The sequence below is a fragment of the Pseudochaenichthys georgianus genome, chromosome 1 (assembly GCF_902827115.2).
Source record: "Pseudochaenichthys georgianus chromosome 1, fPseGeo1.2, whole genome shotgun sequence".
In the NCBI taxonomy this organism is placed as follows: domain Eukaryota; kingdom Metazoa; phylum Chordata; class Actinopteri; order Perciformes; family Channichthyidae; genus Pseudochaenichthys; species Pseudochaenichthys georgianus.
The window spans coordinates 40,751,463-40,768,962 of NC_047503.1; the positions used below are offsets into that span (position 1 = coordinate 40,751,463).

A 17,500-nucleotide genomic window follows, 5' to 3' on the forward strand; every position below is an offset into this window, starting at 1 on the left:
CTTAGAGATTCAACGAGGCAAACAATATGTTTAAGAGGCCCTATTGTGCTTATTGGGTTTTCCCTTTCCTGCAATGTGTTATATAGGCTGTTGTGCATGTAAATGGTCTGCAAAGGATAAAATCCCAAAGTTTCTCTCCTCCTGCCTGAAGCGTCTCCATTGGACTCCTTTGTTTACTTCTGTAACATAGTGACATCACTAACAGTAACACTTGCGCTTCTCTTGGGTAGCGCTCCAACACATTGTACGTTATAGGCTAAGGGGCGGGACGTACGATTGTTCTGTTGTGATTGACCAATCACAACAGAGCCGGCCAGCTAACCAATCAGAGCAGACTGGGCTCTGGTTTCAGACAGAGGGTGAAAAGAAGACCTGAAGCACAGGTAGTATAAGAAAAATAAAGAGCTTTTTGAACATTAAAGCGGCTGTAAACATGTCACAGTAGAGACACAAATTACAAATCTGAACCGGAAAATTAGCATGATAGGGCCCCTTTAAAAACGTCACTACTAAGATTGAAAAATTCTATCTTCATTGTCCTTAACTAAACAGCTGCATTTGACTTTTCAGAAGAGCTCAAAAAGTGGGTTTGTATCTTGTGCCGTCCTATCTGCCAAACAGGCAGTTTAAAGTTGCTTGCTACTGTGATTCATCACCTGTCCCTCTACTCTGTGGAGTTCCACAGGGCTCAATCCTTGGTACATTTTCTTTCTACATATGTTACCTCCAGATAGGGGTGCAAGTGAGGCGTAATATCCTTAAACTCACACCCAAACGGTCGAAATGACGATGTCAATTTTGCCGTGAAACTCCGCAAACTAGTCACTGTGGAGTGTGGGAGTCCCACAATTGAATTTAATATTCATTTGACATGTTAACTATATCATAAAGCGCTTCATGGGAGTAATTGCGGGATGATACAATTTTTCCCTTATGCAACATGAGAGTATCACAATATGTATCTGTATCGTTCAGTGGTATCGGTATCGTAAAACAGTCACCGATATGCAGCCCTACCTCCAGATAACCTGCCTTGTCAGTTCAACTGCATCTCTTAACACTGCTCGCTGATACAGGTAGATATCGTAGTCATCATTGTAGTGCAATTAGTGTAGACAGTAAAATTCAAAACCACTCTCTCTCAACTTGCCTTCCCTATATGGGGACTGTAATTTATTTGTGACCTCTATAAAACTGGATATGCATTTCACCATGAGAAGCACTTTGTAACTTTATTTATATAATCTTACTGACCACATTTTAATAACTGTCAGGTCAGACCATATTTCATATAACCCATTATAACTCAACTTATTCTGAACATGTTACATATAAGCAAGCTCATATGTTGTCATCAGGTTCAGTATATATGCAACACCTTCATGTATGTTGTACACTATTTAATAAGGCTAAGTTTGTATTTACCCAGAGTTGCACTGGACTGCAGCAGTCATTAACATTAGCTAATGTCGTGATATATTTTTAGCAATGACAGGCTACTTTCAATCTGATTTAGTAAAAGAACATGCAAAGCAAATCTATCACGACATTTAGCAAAATCAAAATCATTGTACATTTGTTTTAACTTAGGGTATGTTGCCTTCTTTTAGAGCACATGAAGTACATTTATTGAATGTACTAACATTTGAACGTACTTATATTTGAATATTTGCATGTTTCTACTTCTACTCTACTGCATTTCAGAGGGAATTTCTGTAGTATTACTTCACTATATTTATTTTATAACTAGTGCTTTTGCAAATTCAGATTGAAAAATACAACATGTAAATGAATGAAACACATCAGGCAGAATGTAGGGGGACACATGTCTAAACGGTCATATACAGGCAGGCCTTGTTGAAAGAGATGGAAGGTAGAAACGTTATGGCATAGGGTTAAATAAGGGCATGTTTCACTTGTGTGTACATCAAAGCATCTACTGTTCAGTTTAGGGCTTTAACCCAAAACAAAAAAAAGATAATCCAATTTGTTTTTCAGAAAGATTGCTATAAATGCCAATAAGAAGCCTGATTGACAGTCCTCATAGAAAAAAGAGCAGTACATTTGATCTGGAACTTGAAAAACGTGTCATTGGCTATCGATTTAATGATTATATCAACAGGTCTGTTAGTGTTTGTCGGAAAAAACAAGTGACAATTTGGGATTTTGGAGGAAAATGTGGGGATTTTTTCTCTGTTTACTTCCTTGACCAAATGGATTCGTTCATGAAGATAATAATCAAGAGATCTCTCGTACTGTACTTGGATAAATGTACTTACTAGGGCTGCTCGATTATGGCAAAAATCATAATCTCGATTATTTGGGTCGATAATTGATATCACGATTATTAAAAAACGATTATCCATTTACTTTGAAAAAAAAATATTTGAACAGTCTGTTTTGAACAGTCTGTTCAATCAACTGTTAAAAACATACGGTTCATATTTATTTTTTCAATAAATGGATAATCGTTTTTAATAATCGTGATATCAATTATCAACCCAAATAATCGAGATTATGATATTTAAGTATAATTCAACTGAAAAACCAAAAGAAACAACAACAAAAACATTTAAATTAATAAAATAAATAATCGTTTTATTTGGATTATGTTGTTTTCATAATCGTTGCAAGCCAAAATCGTAATTGCGATTAAAATACGATTAATTGAGCAGCCCTAGTACTTACTACTTCTTACTATCCACCACCGGTTTAATCTCACAGGAATGTGTGCAGACTGTGAACATAATCACAGCAAGATTAGGGAAATTAGTTCTGTTTGCCCCAAAATTCTGCTTCAAACCAAATATCAAAAACAGTCAGGATGTTTTACTTAAAGGTCTCCTATTATACTGTTTTTCATCAATATATTATAGGTCAGAGATATATACAAAACATGTCTCTGAAGTGTTTGGCTCCAAATACCAAACAGATCATTGCAGCATCCCATAATGACCTACAAGTCCCTCCATGCCCTTGCCCCCCAGTACCTATCGGACATCCTCCACCCACATGCCCCACCCCGGAACCTGCGGTCTTCAGACTCTGGCCTGCTCACCACCCCCCGCACCAAACTGAGAACCTTCGGGGACAGAGCCTTCAGTGTGGCTGCCCCCACCCTCTGGAACGCTCTCCCTGCGGAGATTCGCAACATCCCCACACCGGACACCTTCAAAGGACCCTCAAGTCCCATCTGTTCATCAAGGCTTTCGGCCCTTAAATCGATCTGTTGTTTTGTCTGTCTGACCTTTGTTTTGTTTTGTTTGTGCTTGCCCTATTCCTGTAAAGCGACCTTGGGTCCCTTGAAAGGCGCTATAGAAATATCAGTTATTATTATAATCCCCTCTGTTTCAGCCCTGTTTCCAAAGTGCGGATTCTCTGTCTGTTACTTTAGATGAAAACAAGGAGCCCCTCCCCACGCCCCTCTGAGAGACATTTGGTTACAAAGAACACAATGGAGCTCTAGAGGAGATTCAGGTGATAGTCGTTATGACATCATAAAGTGGCCCAAATCTGATCAGCTCATTTTCAGACAGGTTTTTATAGAAATGGATCAGGACAAAGAGAGCGAATATTTTTTCCTGAAACTTTCAGAGTCTCTTTCCACAGAGGGGACACATGTTGATGTAGAAGAGACATGAGGAAGAGGGGACACATGTTGATGTAGAAGAGACATGAGGAAGAGGGGACACATGTTGATGTAGAAGAGACATGAGGAAGAGGGGACACATGTTGATGTAGAAGAGACATGAAGAAGAGGGGACACATGTTGATGTAGAAGAGACATGAAGAAGAGGGGACACATGTTGATGTAGAAGAGACATGAGGAAGAGGGGACACATGTTGATGTAGAAGAGACATGAAGAAGAGGGGACACATGTTGATGTAGAAGAGACATGAAGAAGAGGGGACACATGTTGATGTAGAAGAGACATGAAGAAGAGGGGACACATGTTGATGTAGAAGAGACATGAAGAAGAGGGGACACATGTTGATGTAGAAGAGACATGAGGAAGAGGGGACACATGTTGATGTAGAAGAGACATGAAGAAGAGGGGACACATGTTGATGTAGAAGAGACATGAAGAAGAGGGGACACATGTTGATGTAGAGGAGACATGAAGAAGAGGGGACACATGTTGATGTAGAAGAGACATGAAGAAGAGGGGACACATGTTGATGTAGAAGAGACATGAAGAAGAGGGGACACATGTTGATGTAGAAAAGTGGATTTTGCATAATATGTGACCTTTAAGTAACTTTGAACCCTAACCTTTTAGTACTTCTTTGAAATCAGGACTTATACTATTGAATTTTATTTTGAGACCATATTATTTGTACTCTTACCCAAGTACAGGATCTGAGTACTTCTTCCAACACTGTTAATGAGTGGTAAAGCAATAATCAGAAAATGTATTAGGAGCTCTTTGGGCATTTGGTATGAGGCAAACATGCCAACCGTTCTCAGGTTTCAGCCTCTCAAATGTGAGGATGTCGTGCCTTCCTGTGTTGTAAGGGGTAAACAGGATGTCTTCAGCTCCTGAACTGCTGGTAGGACATAACAAGTTATTTGAGGCAGGTTTTATATCCAATATGAGAATCAATATCTTCACAGATGTTGGATATCAAATTGTTGTGTATGGAATATCTTTACCTGGTTTATAAGACAATCTGTGGTTTCCAAACTGTTCCAGCCATTCTTTGCCCTGTACCCCATTTAGTCATTGAATCCACAATAGTGATGATTACCTATCAAAAACCTAAACCTCTTTTTGATAAAAACCGGCCATGGTCAACCGTACAAATCAATTTGCTATATCTATGATTAAAGGATTGTTTGAATTATGATCATCGAAAGATTAGAAATACACAAGTGTGCATACAGTACTAAAATGTATCAGAATATTGCAATAAAGTCATTTCCATTATAGTTCTGGAGTCCAGGCTAGGAGGCAGGCAGGAGATCTAATAATAATCTCTTATTCTTACACTTACAGTATAAATACATAAAAACCTCAGTATTGTACCAACAAATTCAAAAACACACGCCGAAAAAACAAAAAGGGTCCCTTTAAACAACCCCATGTGAAAGTCAAAGTGAAGTGGATAGAAGCACATTTCTCTATAGTGGTGAGGAGAGATGGAATACAATGCCAAACTAAATGTAATGCCCATTTGTTACTCTGTACTGGTGTGGTTTTCCTTCCCTCCTGTGTGTCTCTCTTCTCCCTGTCTTCTGCACAGCTAATCAGCAGCTGATTGGTATCTGCCTGTGCACCTGAGTCTGATGGCTGATTGGATCCTCTCACCCTCAGCTGGCCTATCAGCAGCCAGGGCCGACCATAAAGGAGGCACCCAGGAAGTCTTCTCGCTCTCTCACTCTGGGCCTGTTGCTGATTGAGGAGCCTGCAGTGTTTAGCAACTCATGCCCCTTGTATTGTCTGACCTTTTGAAAGTGTGTGTGTTGAGAGGTGGAGGAGTTAGGTAAGTCTGGGGTACCCTGTACATTTCTCACCACGTAGCTAATTAATGTTTAGACACACTAGGTTAGCGGATTGTTGCCACCCCTGTATTTTGTTTTTTCCAGCTCTGAGTAGTTTAGTTGGTGAGGGTTTGAGTTTTGGTTTCACAGGATAGATGTAGAGAGGCCTGGTTTTGTTATGCTTGTTTCTTTTTGTTTGGCTCAATCTCCTTTGACTCCTCCTCCTCCTCCTCCTCCTCCTCCTCCTCACACAAAGAGTATTTCTGTTAAACTTCGGTTCAGTTAGGTTGTTCAAGGAATAAACCTTTTGTCAACCTTTACGCTGACTCCCTCATAATTATTGGTTGTGATGTGTTATTGTCTCCAGGGGGGTATACTACGAAGCAGGATTTTCGCTTAGCCGGCTAAATTCAGGGAAAACTCCGGCTTTCCGGTCCTACGAAGCTGGTTCTCTTTTTAGCAGGCTAGATCTCCATGGTAACTTATGCTTAGCGGCTAACCTGGTCGGGACCAGGTTAGGTTGCAGGCTAAGAGCTCAACTCAGTGAAAGCACCGCCTGCTGACCAATCAGAGCTCAGTGTGCGGAGTTTAAAGCGATCAAGTCATATCACAGGAGAAAGGAAATACAGAAAAACTGCCGTTGCAGGAAAGACGGCCGGCAAAAATCACCGACTGTGTGAACGTGAACATGAATAGAATATCACCTCCATCTTCAGAGCAATCTGACTATTATAACATTAGCGTTAAGAAAGCTTACTTAAATATCGGCCACAACATAAGTAACCGGATCAGAGTACATTAAGTACAGTCCGCGGCATATCACTTTATAATGTATCATATATCTCCTTATCTGAGTCAGCTGAGCCGTATCTGGCCGTGCAACACTCACAGTGTCACATACTGTATGCAGAAGTATTATTTTAAGCAACACATTAAGTTGACGAAACACTCGAGACAAATGTAATGAAAGTCAGATCGTGTCTTAGACGGGCAGTGATATCATAAACCTTTTTTTACCAGCTGTATTCACCTTGCAGGTGCAGCTATGTGGCTTTGATCCTGGATCAAGTGTTTAAGTCATGGATGTTTAAAGTTTAACTTCTTCATATTTGTCTCATATTAAAGTTGACTTTTCATTCAGGAAGTATGACGCTGCGCTGTCAGTACGCTTGTCCATGTTTGTGATTGGTCGAATACTCCAAATACCATCCCTTTCATGTGAACGCGCACCTCACTAGATAGGACACGGCTGGCTTGAGCGATCCACTTGATAACCAGCGTCGTAGTACAGTTTAGCGAGAGCGCGTATGTTTTGGATTAGGCCAACCGGCTAACTCAAACATATCCAGGTTAGGTTGAACCAGCTTCGTAGTACAGGCCCCAGGGGGGTATACTGCGAAGCAGGATTTTCGCTTAGCCGGCTAAATTCAGGGAAAACTCCGGCTTTCCGGTCATCCGAAGCTGGTTCTCTTTTTAGCAGGCTAGATCTCCATGGTAATATATGCTAAGCAGCTAACCTGGTCGGGACCAGGTTAGGTTGCAGGCTAAGAGCTCAACTCAGTGAAAGCACTGCCTGCTGACCAATCAGAGCTCAGTGTGCGGAGTTTAAAGCGATCAAGTCATATTACAGGAGAAAGGAAATACAGAAAAACTGCCGTCGCAGGAAAGACGGCCGGCAAAAATCACCTACTGTGTGAACGTGAACATCAATAGAATATTACCTCCCATCTTCAGAGCAATCTGACTATTATAACATTAGCGTTAAGAAAGCTTACTTAAATATCGGCCACAACATAAGTAACCGGATCAGAGTTCATTAAGTACAGTCCGCGGCATATCACTTTATAATGTATCATATCTCCTTATCTGAGTCAGCTGAGCCGTATCTGGCCGTGCAACACTCACAGTGACACATACTGTATGCAGAAGTATTATTTTAAGCAACACATAAGTTGACGAAACACTCGAGACAAATGTAATTGAAGTCAGATCGTGTTTTAGACGGGGCAGTGATATCATAAACCTGTTAATGTACGCATTCAAACACTTGTTCTGTTCCCAGCTGTATTCACCTTGCAGGTGCAGCTATGTGGCTTTGATCCTGATCAAGTGTTTAAGTCATGGATGTTTAAAGTTTAACTTCTTCATATGTCTAGTATTAAAGTTCACTTTTCATTCAGGAAGTATGACGCTGCGCTGTCAGTACGCTTGTCCATGTTTGTGATTGGTCGAATGCTCCAAATACCACCCCTTTCATGTGAACGCGCACCTAACTAGATAGGACACGGCTGGCTTGAGCGATCCACTTGATAACCCGCGTCGTAGTACAGTTTAGCGAGAGCACGTATGTTTTGGATTAGGCCAACCGGCTAACTCAAACATATCCAGGTTAGGTTGAACCAGCTTCGTAGTACAGGCCCCAGGTCCCCTAGAACTTAGTGGAGACGTAACAAACATTGTTTATAATATTATAGTAAAAGATAATTTCATGGTTAGTTCTAAGCTTTGGGCTTGTTTTCCAAAGGCGTTTCCTGTAGTGTGTTATATAGGTTTTAGTGCATGTAAATGGTCTGCAAAGGCTGAAATTAGAAAGTTGCCTCCAGAGGGAGTTTCTCTCCTACACTGAACTCCTTTGTTTACTTCTATAACATAGTGACATCACTATGTAACACGTGTGCTTCTATTTGCTAGCGCACATAGTATGTGATGGGCTAAGGGGCGGGACATCTCAAAAAACAATCACAGCAGAGCCAGCCAGCTAAAAAGAGGTGCTGCAGCTCAGGGAGTAGGAACAAAATAAAACACTTTTTGAACATGAAATCATGTAAACATGTCGCAGTAGAGGAACAAAATACTGAACTATAAAACCTTAAAATGATTATAACAAGACCCCTTTAGGTTTAGATAAATTAACCCTCGTTTTAAGGCCATGAGAGTCCAACACATACTCAAAATAGCCGGTTAAAGGGTTCGAACAAAAATATTTGTAACGATATTGAGATGTTAGAATATATGGTTTCCTGCAAATACTCAGCACTAATTTGACCACATATTGTAATATTTTTACATTAATCATTCCTCATATGCCAAACAATTGATTGGTTCACCGGGTAACTAATGCAGATAATTGTAACTTGCAGCCCTGATCAGATGCCCCTTGTGTTGGGTGCTTTTTCTTCCTGCTCCCTGCACAGAGGACACTGTTATCTGACCTGATGACTGTCACTGTGATTCACAGCTGAAGGGAGACACTGACCAGATGCGATCCTGAGAGCCGTTATCACAAAACACAGCTCAGGTTAGCGCATGCATGAAGGGGGAGTGTGGTGGAGTACACCTTTAGCCTACAGTGTGTCGATAAGGTGGCCAGAAAGAGTAATAAAACACTCTTCTTTCCCTTATGAAAAGGTATGCAGGGAGCCAGGAGTTGCGAAATCATCTGGCTGAAGCCTTTTTTTACTCCGCAAGATTACATAGCCCAGGCCTGCCGTGGAAAAGTACACATTGTGTCGACGGAAACAAAAGCGATTCTCTTAAGGGATGGTTTTTGTTTTAGTAACGACTTCTCCCAGAGGGCTCTACTTCTTGTGTCAGCTGTCAACTTACCCACAGATCTGTTCCCCAGTCCATGTCCGCACAATTCAGATGTTTGAGGAAAGGAAGTAGGAGTCCGTGTTAAAAGAGAAACAACCAGGTGGTGTCGGAGGTGGAAAAACCAGATAATACAAAAATCTCCTCTCGCTACAAACGATTCCACAAAATGCTCGAAAGCGGAGATGGCGGAGGAAATGTTTGGAGGAAGTTTACGCCTTCTCCTTTGGCACGGACACGGCCGTCCTGTTTCTTCAGAGAGAAAATATGTTCAGGCGCTTTTTCCTGAAACAAGTTTGGGTCCCAGAGAGCGAGAGCGCGAGAGAGAGAGAGAGAAAAAAAACCCGGGGAGGGAGGAGCGGTGGGAAAACCTTCCCACAGCGCCTCTGCTTGTTTGCATCTTAAAGAAGCAGCTTGATGCCATTTTCTGTTTCAAATATCTTTATTAAGAAAGATACACACATATATATATATATATACAATACAGCCATATATATATATACAATACAGCCATAGTGCGGTGGATATCATGCTTCTCTTTTTTCAACATGACATGACAGGAACACCAACCAACCTCCATAGTCATAATCGGTGGCGACTGGTCATTAGGGGCAGGTGGGGCACAGCCCCACCTAGTGTCAGCAGAAAGTATTAAATAATGATTACAACAAAATGCAAAAAATAAATTATAAAATATATTTTAAGATCATGTTTAATCATCTGATTCGTCTGTACATTGCTGTTTTAGTATGTGTTCTTCTAATTAGGGTCTACAGTGTGTGACTATTGAGCTGTTTAGAGCCATGTAGGACAACCTGATCCTGCCCCTCCCTCTGACTGTCTAAGTGAACGGTGACTGCAAAAACTACACTGCGCATGCTCAGGGTATTTTCCTATTTAATGTGTGTGGCAAAAAATAATGACCATAGGGGCAAAGTGCTGCCATCCCCACCATACGTCATCTCAGATAATTCAGAGCTGATTGGCTGTAAGTACGTGTGCCGCGAAAAGTGTGGTGTGTGAAGAGGAGGAGAGTGAGCTGCAGTGAGGCGTCCTAAAACCAGGAAGTAAGCTGCGCATGGCTTCCCTCCACAAAAAAGCAACGAGATTTCTCCATAGAATTTTAGAAAATAGCTCAAAATAAGATCTGTGGGAAACGTAGCTGTTAGATAAATGTACGTTTTGTTCAGCCGGATAATATCCACATGTCTACCCTACTTTTATCATTTTCGAATCAAAAATCTATTGATTAGATTAGATTTATGATAGACTTTTGAAACTACAAGAAGATAAGGAGGACTTTTACAAAAAAGTAATAGAGATTTTTGTCCAGAAGGATAGGCAAATGGACTTAATCTTCATGTCAAGGTAAGACTGCAATTCTATTGAAAATGGGATCTTACTAAGAGAGAACAATTCAATATTTAAATGATAAAATTACATTTTTTTTGGGTATCCTTCTGTTGAACTGTCTGTTTAAAAGTAATTGAAGCATCAGACAAAAAAAGCTTTTGAAAATAATATATTTTGATTTAATATATTGGTAAACCTGAAGAGTCAGTGCCAGTGCCTCACCAGCCATGAACCTCTCTGCAGAAGCTTATATATAGACATCTGAGTATTTTGTGCCCCACCACTTTTGTACATATAGAAACGCCACTGGTCATAATGGGGAAAAAGAATCCTTAAATACAATAATTATAATAACTAAAACACATAGGTTAAGAGAAAAAGAAACGAACAATCATTAAAAAATAAGTATAAATATATATAATAAAAAAAATAAGACCTAAAGGTTGATTTTATTATCCATCATAAATGTTACTGGGTCCATTAACACACCTTGTTATTGCCCTGCAGTCAAACGGGAATACAATGTAACATAATATTGAACCTGAGATAATAAAGTAAAATAAATCATTATACACTGGATAAATCAAACGTGTGTGTGTGTGTGTGTGTGTGTGTGTGTGTGTGTGTGTGTATATCTTAAGATCTATATTATACATTGTACTGTATCTAGTCCGTCCTCTTCTTCATGCAGCGCCACCTGATGATCACTCCCTGTTTGTTAGATGACGTCATCATACCCGTGGAGACACACCTTTCCTCCAATGAAGTCTAATCAGTTTGTGCAACACAAGGGCGCCACCGTGTGTTGAGATGGCGCACATCCTGTATGATATTAAGCGGAATGCCCGAGAATAGCTTGTCTCAAATACAGCCCAGATATATAAGCAGATTTTTAATTTTCTCTATAGTGTTGTTTTTAAAATGTTGTTCTTCTATACTCCACAATATTTTAGAATGAATAGATAGATAGTGAATACTATACCTCATTACATTTATTGTCTGCTCTAGAAAGTAAGATTTCTACAATAGAAAACAGAACGATTTATAAAATATGATGCTTTGTTATAAATTGAAATAGCCTACCTAACGTTACAACAAGTGAAACGATGAATCAATGAATGAATTAGTTGATTGACAGGAAATCTAGTAATGGCAGAAAATACACTTGCACAATTCAAGTCACACTGCTGAATGAAACAATGTGTGACTCATAGCAAAATATTTCTTGTTGAGCACAGAGAAGGTTCAAGTATTGAGTTTGCCAACATATATAAATAATATAAAGAAATGCGCCTTCCCCCCAAATGCACTTCATCAGTCCAGATGATTTTGGGCTGCTGTCGCTGTTGGGATGCAGGTACTGTTGTATTGCATGACATTCCTTCACATTCCTCTTTGGCCTACCGATTGAATTTTGTATTATCCAAAGGAGATGTTTGATGATCACCTTTGAATAAATTCAGACTCTCATAGGAGCTTGCCTCTAAATGCTCACAGCCCATGAAGTCTCTGAAATAAAAGTTCTGCTGTGATTGTTAATGGGGAAGCCTGTCCTGACATGCTGGTCCAGTGCATTGTGGTTAGTGCTCAGGTAAAACTTCAGTACAGGTAAGCCACCGTCTTTTGAGTCACAACATTATTCAGATCTTCTATATCTGCATCTTCAGAGTTTTCTGTTCAATTTCATTGGTTGTGCTCAGGTAAGACTTTAGTGTTGTGTACTCAACAAGCATAACATTCTGAGCTAGGAAGATTTAATAAAATATAGGAACATCATTCTGGTGTTTAAAATCCTGCACAATACAGCCCCTCCACCTCTTAACTCATTAGTTACTCAACGTTAACAATTCCAGCCTGACTACTGTAATAAGTTCCATTCCGGAAAAGTACTTTTGGTCAAAACTGGAACTGTCTACCCACACATATTAAAGACATGCATACACCACCACTTTACAGCTCACTTAAAAACATGGTTCACTGATAGCTACACCTGCACACACTAGTCTATGTTGGATATGGTGTGTGTGTGTGTGTGTTATATATATATAATGATCATGGATGTTGCCCCCCGTTTCTATTAACCGTTGCACTGCATGACCTATCAGACCTCCCTTTTGCCTTTGCACACCTCTTTGGCCTACTGAAGTCAATGCACAATGTTTATCCAACAGGGGGATATCCAGAGTTGTTTCTGTTTCTTTTCATTGTTTGTGCTCAGGTCAAACTTTGATGTTTCGGCACACTTAAGCAGCCAATCATTTGAAGATATAATGTCCTCTTTGTCTTTCAAAAAGACACTTGTGGTATTATCAGTATCTAATTTCACCAGCGCCTCTACGTTCTGAAGTGGTTGAGGCCCAGTGGAATTATTATTATATTCAGTCATAGAAAAACTTAGTTTGAGTATATAGTTCACTGGCAACAATATTTTAATGTCACATTAGACACACACACACACACACACACACACACACACACACACACACACACACACACACACACACACACACACACACACACACACACACACACACACACACACATATTTACAGCTACTGGGCTCCACAAGAGGAATGACTTTAAAGCTAACTTTCATCAGTTTTTTATTTAATTATTGATAATTCCCTTATATACAACTACAGCCATTCCTTGATTTATAAAGAAACTATTGTATCCGACTGAAGCATTAACTATATTTTTATTTAACAAGCTTATCTGTGTTGGTTGAAGATAGTAACACCTGGCATTAAAAACACACACACTTTCATTGTTTGCCTGACAGGAATATCATAGTTCGGTAAACAAGAATGAACAACTTGAAAGACTTCAAAACACAGTTGCAGCTACATCATTGTTTCTATTGATTCGTAAAGAAAAGGTTTAATCTCACCGTAGCATTTACTATATAATTATATACTATTTTTCCTGCCCCTCCACGAATTCCAGGAAACGCCACAAGCCCTGGAGGTGCGTACAGACCGGTGGGGTTGGCTTGATGGCATGCGTTGTACCAGAATGCACCGAGATAAGTCTTAGCGCAGTTTTTCGGCCACGTGTCCTGATCTCTGTCAAACGTTGAGAACTTCATGTTGTCGTGTCAAACTGTCCCCTAGAAATACAAATAAAAACAAACAAACTTGAAACCCAGAAACACTTATTTTAATGCCAATGTGTGTCAGTGGGTAATATATTTAATTTTATGTTTCTATAAATGACTAAAAGAACAATAGGTACAGCACATGTATGCCTCTTAAATAGTGGTGGAATGTAACGGGGCACATTTGTATTTAAGTAGAATATTAAGGTACTTCTATTTTATGTAATTTAATAAAAGTTTTCTAATATTACATTTCTCACACGTCCAAATTGCAACACTTAAGTCCCCAGAAATACCCACCAAGTGTCACCAGACCAACCTTTCCTCACGCTATTTTTCATTACATTTTTAACAAATAATATATAGAGAACTATATGCTAGTTTTCAGGTTCATATTTGTATTTTGTGTCTTATTTGACTGTGACATGCTTTAATGTTCAAAAAGCTCTTTATTTTTCTCATACTGCCTGTGCTGCAGCACTTCTTTTCACCCTCTGTCTGAAACCAGAGCCCAGTCTGCTCTGATTGGTTAGCTGACCGGCTCTGTTGTGATTTGTCAACCGCTTAGGCTAAGACGCGGGGTATCTCTATCGTGTAAGATGCGTTGGAAAGCTAGACAAAACAAGCAAGAGTGTTACGTAGGGATGTCACTATGTTACGGAAGTAAACAAAGGAGTCCAATAGAGGCGTTTAAGACATGGGGGGAGTGTGGGAGAGAAACTCCCTCTGGAGGGAGCTTTGGGAATTCAGCCCAGACCATTTACATACACAAAAAACAATATAACACTACAGGAAAGGGGAACCCCCCCAAAAAAATATTAGGGCCTCTCCCTTTAATGGCCAGGCCAAGAAAAAAGCTATGGAAAAAATGTGTTTTTGATTTTTGTATCAAATGGGACAGAAATAACCACAAACCATTTTAATTTGTTTTACTGACCACTAGGGATGGGTATCGAGAACCGGTACTAAGTCTACGGTGGCCCTGAAGTGCAGAAGACACAAGGAGAAGGAGACAGACAGAAAAAAACACACAAAAAAAGTCCGCCATTATAAGATTTAAAATAAATAAAAAGATAAAACACTGGCATGTAATTTACATTAGAATAAATAGAACGGTTTTGAATAATAGATAGTAAAATAGTCGATAGTAAAATCGACGTCACTTTATAGCCCCGCCCAATTTTGGGGAAACCAACGCTGTCAATTGAACGGCGATCAAGCCTGAAGCCACAGAGATCTTCTGTTACTGTCCTTTCTTCTTCTTCGAGGAAGTACAGAAACACGTAACTCTGGATTTGTTTTAATGTTTGAGGTGCAATAAACGACACAGCAGCTTTTTGGCATGATAAAACTATTATTTTCTGCCTCGCTCATGAGAGTAACAGCTGGCGAAATTACAGCCTCGCCTACTGATTTAAAATGTGTGCTCTAAAATGATATTTATAAATGACTATCATTATTATAAGCAAGACAATAAATGGCAAAGATATTTAGAAAATAAACCTATTTAAGATACGTTCATAACAAACGTAACGTGGGAGAAAATACGTTTCTAGCTAAACGTAATTGAGAATGCAGTTTAGTTCTGTGGGAACGTAATTTTTAGGAGACAGGGTTGCAAATGGCCTAACAGCAAATGTCTATATCCTGCGTTGGCCTAACTTGCTCATCTGTGTGCAACTTTGGGCTGAATGCCATGCATGAAAGGTGCTATATAAATTATTATCACTCTTTCACTCTGAGACTCATAAGGCAGTACTAGATGTAGTAATATTACAATAATCTAGCTATTTATTTACCATATTTTATAGGAAAACATCTCTGAAACTCTGAAAAAGTCATATTGCTAGTTTACCATAAAAGGCCAATTCGACCGTTTGGTTGTTTTTGTGCATCAAGTTATCTAATTATGTTCAGTAAGTGCTCTGACACTAAAATATGTCAAAAATGATATGCGGTTACCTTACAAAAATTGACAAAAAAGAGTGATTTCGTCAGCAGTGATTTTTAGCATGCCAACTTTCTCAGAGGAAGCTAGCTGAAGGGCATTCTGTTCGAACCACAGTGACATCTAGAGGTTGTTTTGTGCATAACATGTCAACCAAACGGTAGAGCTGGCTGAATCAGATGGAGTAAAACTTTTTTTATTTTTTTTTCAACAAGATATCAAGACACAAAATGTGCTCTACCAAATGGTGGCGCTGGCAGTTAAAGGGTTAAACCTACATTTCCCAAAGTAATATCCACACAGTAATCCTTACCTGTGTTTCCGCCAGTGAATCTGCCCAGGTGAAGCTGATAACTGTCAACCTCAGAATCGATGGAGAAGGAGGAGTACTTGGCGTCCGCCTTCCCCGCCTTCCAGTCCTCCATGTCAACCCGCAGCTCGTTCTCCTTCCTCAGGGTCAGCAGGAGGATGTTTTCCAGGCCTTAGAAAAGGAACAAAACATCTGTTTCACATAACCTCCTGTACCATTAGTTAACCTCTTTCGTCCTCAGATCGTCTCGTTTAAAAAATATATATACTTCACTGCCCAATGAATTATCAGTAAAAAAGTAAAGCCAAAACAACACAACGTGTAGTGTAGCAGTGTATTGTTGGTATTTTCTCTGAGATTGGAATGTTTTTCTTTTTCCTTAAGCTAAACATACCGTATCATATATGGAGCAAAGCCTGCAAGTTGAGGCAGTCACAGGGGCCAGTCAGTAACGCTGACCTGGGACCCCCCTGTTACCCCCTTCAAAATACAAGTTTATAATATTACCATTTATTGGCTATAAGGCTGGCGCAATAAGCGGAACTAATGTAACTCAGCCTTGTAGTCGGACCCCTTAGAGCGGTACACCGCCATTTGCCATGCAGGAGAAAAAACCACACTTGTCATCTCCGACCAGAGGCTGTTTTTTTTACTTCAAGTTTTTTTACTTCAAGTAAGATTCAAGCCTCGACATTGAGAGAATAAAAATCACAGAAACCGCAGCATATTGTTGCTGTAATGTGAAAGAAGAGAACACTTCACCTGGGATGCAGAGACCCGGATGTTCAGTAGAGATTGAACTGTTCAGTGCCTTATATTCAGTGTTGCAGCAAATACTGTTTATGTAATTTAATTTAATTGTAACTTAGTTACTAAAACAAGTTCTGTAAAGGACAACAAAATAACTACTGAAACAAAGAACTGTAACTTATAGTTACTGAAATAAATAACTGTACAGAAGCACATAGCAATTACTGTATTTTATGTTTATTTTACGCAATTACTATATACTGTCGTATAACCCGTGTTTATTGTATAATATAAATACAAAAATAACTGAATTTATTAGTTGAACACTCACCGAGCCAATATTCTCCTGCCATGTTCCCAAATCCGGCCTTATAGTGACTCCAGGGCCTGTAGAAGTGTTCAGTCCCATCCATCCTCTTGAGAAATACCTGAGAGGAAGAGTAGGAAGAAGAGTGATACAGGATAATAGGATACACAGTAGTGGTGGCTTAAAGCCCAGCTCTGCTCCACGCCGTCCGTTAGATGAGCCTGGTCAGATTAATAAGAAAAGGAGTTCAAAACACCGGCATAAAAGTTATAACAATAATCTGATTTTAATGGTAAAAAGATACAATACGAAAATACAGAGTGCCCTGTAACAGAGCACTCCGGTCTCCCCGCTCCACTGCCGTGCGATACAGATATCGGGACCAGCCAGTCAGCAACAGGGGGTCCCGTGCATGAATAAACAACAGTATATATGGACATATTTGGGGCGGAGAGTCACTGCTTATCTTCCACCGGACTTCACTCCTTTAATTTCCCAGGGAAGGTTTCACACAAACTATTCTTTCTCAAACAATCAAACATTGTACACAGATATGTTGGTGCTTGAGATTATATTAGGCCCCAAAAAGAACCTTGAAAAGGATGTGTGTGTGTGTGTGTGTGTGAGTGTGTGTGTGAGTGAGAGAGGGAGTATGCTCTGAT

General features: G+C 39.8%; 2 protein-coding genes across 2 annotated transcripts in view; both read right to left on the reverse strand.

Moving 5' to 3' along the window:
* Window positions 1–9,379, reverse strand: part of LOC117449637 (cdc42-interacting protein 4 homolog) — a 23,919-nt gene extending 14,540 nt beyond the window's left edge. The window contains exon 1 of the mRNA XM_034087427.2: window positions 9,089–9,379. Coding sequence (XP_033943318.1) covers window positions 9,089–9,112 — 24 coding nt within the window. The 5' untranslated portion in view covers window positions 9,113–9,379. The remainder of the gene's footprint in view (window positions 1–9,088) is intronic.
* A 4,023-nt stretch (window positions 9,380–13,402) lies between these two features.
* On the reverse strand, window positions 13,403–17,205 carry LOC117455239 (ficolin-2-like). Its single transcript, XM_034094663.2, has 3 exons — window positions 16,863–17,205; window positions 15,785–15,952; window positions 13,403–13,535 (listed from the first exon to the last, which is right to left on the reverse strand). The coding sequence occupies exons 1-3, from the start codon at window positions 16,942–16,944 to the stop codon at window positions 13,495–13,497; spliced, it is 291 nt and encodes a 96-aa protein (XP_033950554.1). The 5' UTR covers window positions 16,945–17,205; the 3' UTR covers window positions 13,403–13,494.
* Window positions 17,206–17,500: the final 295 nt, after the last annotated feature.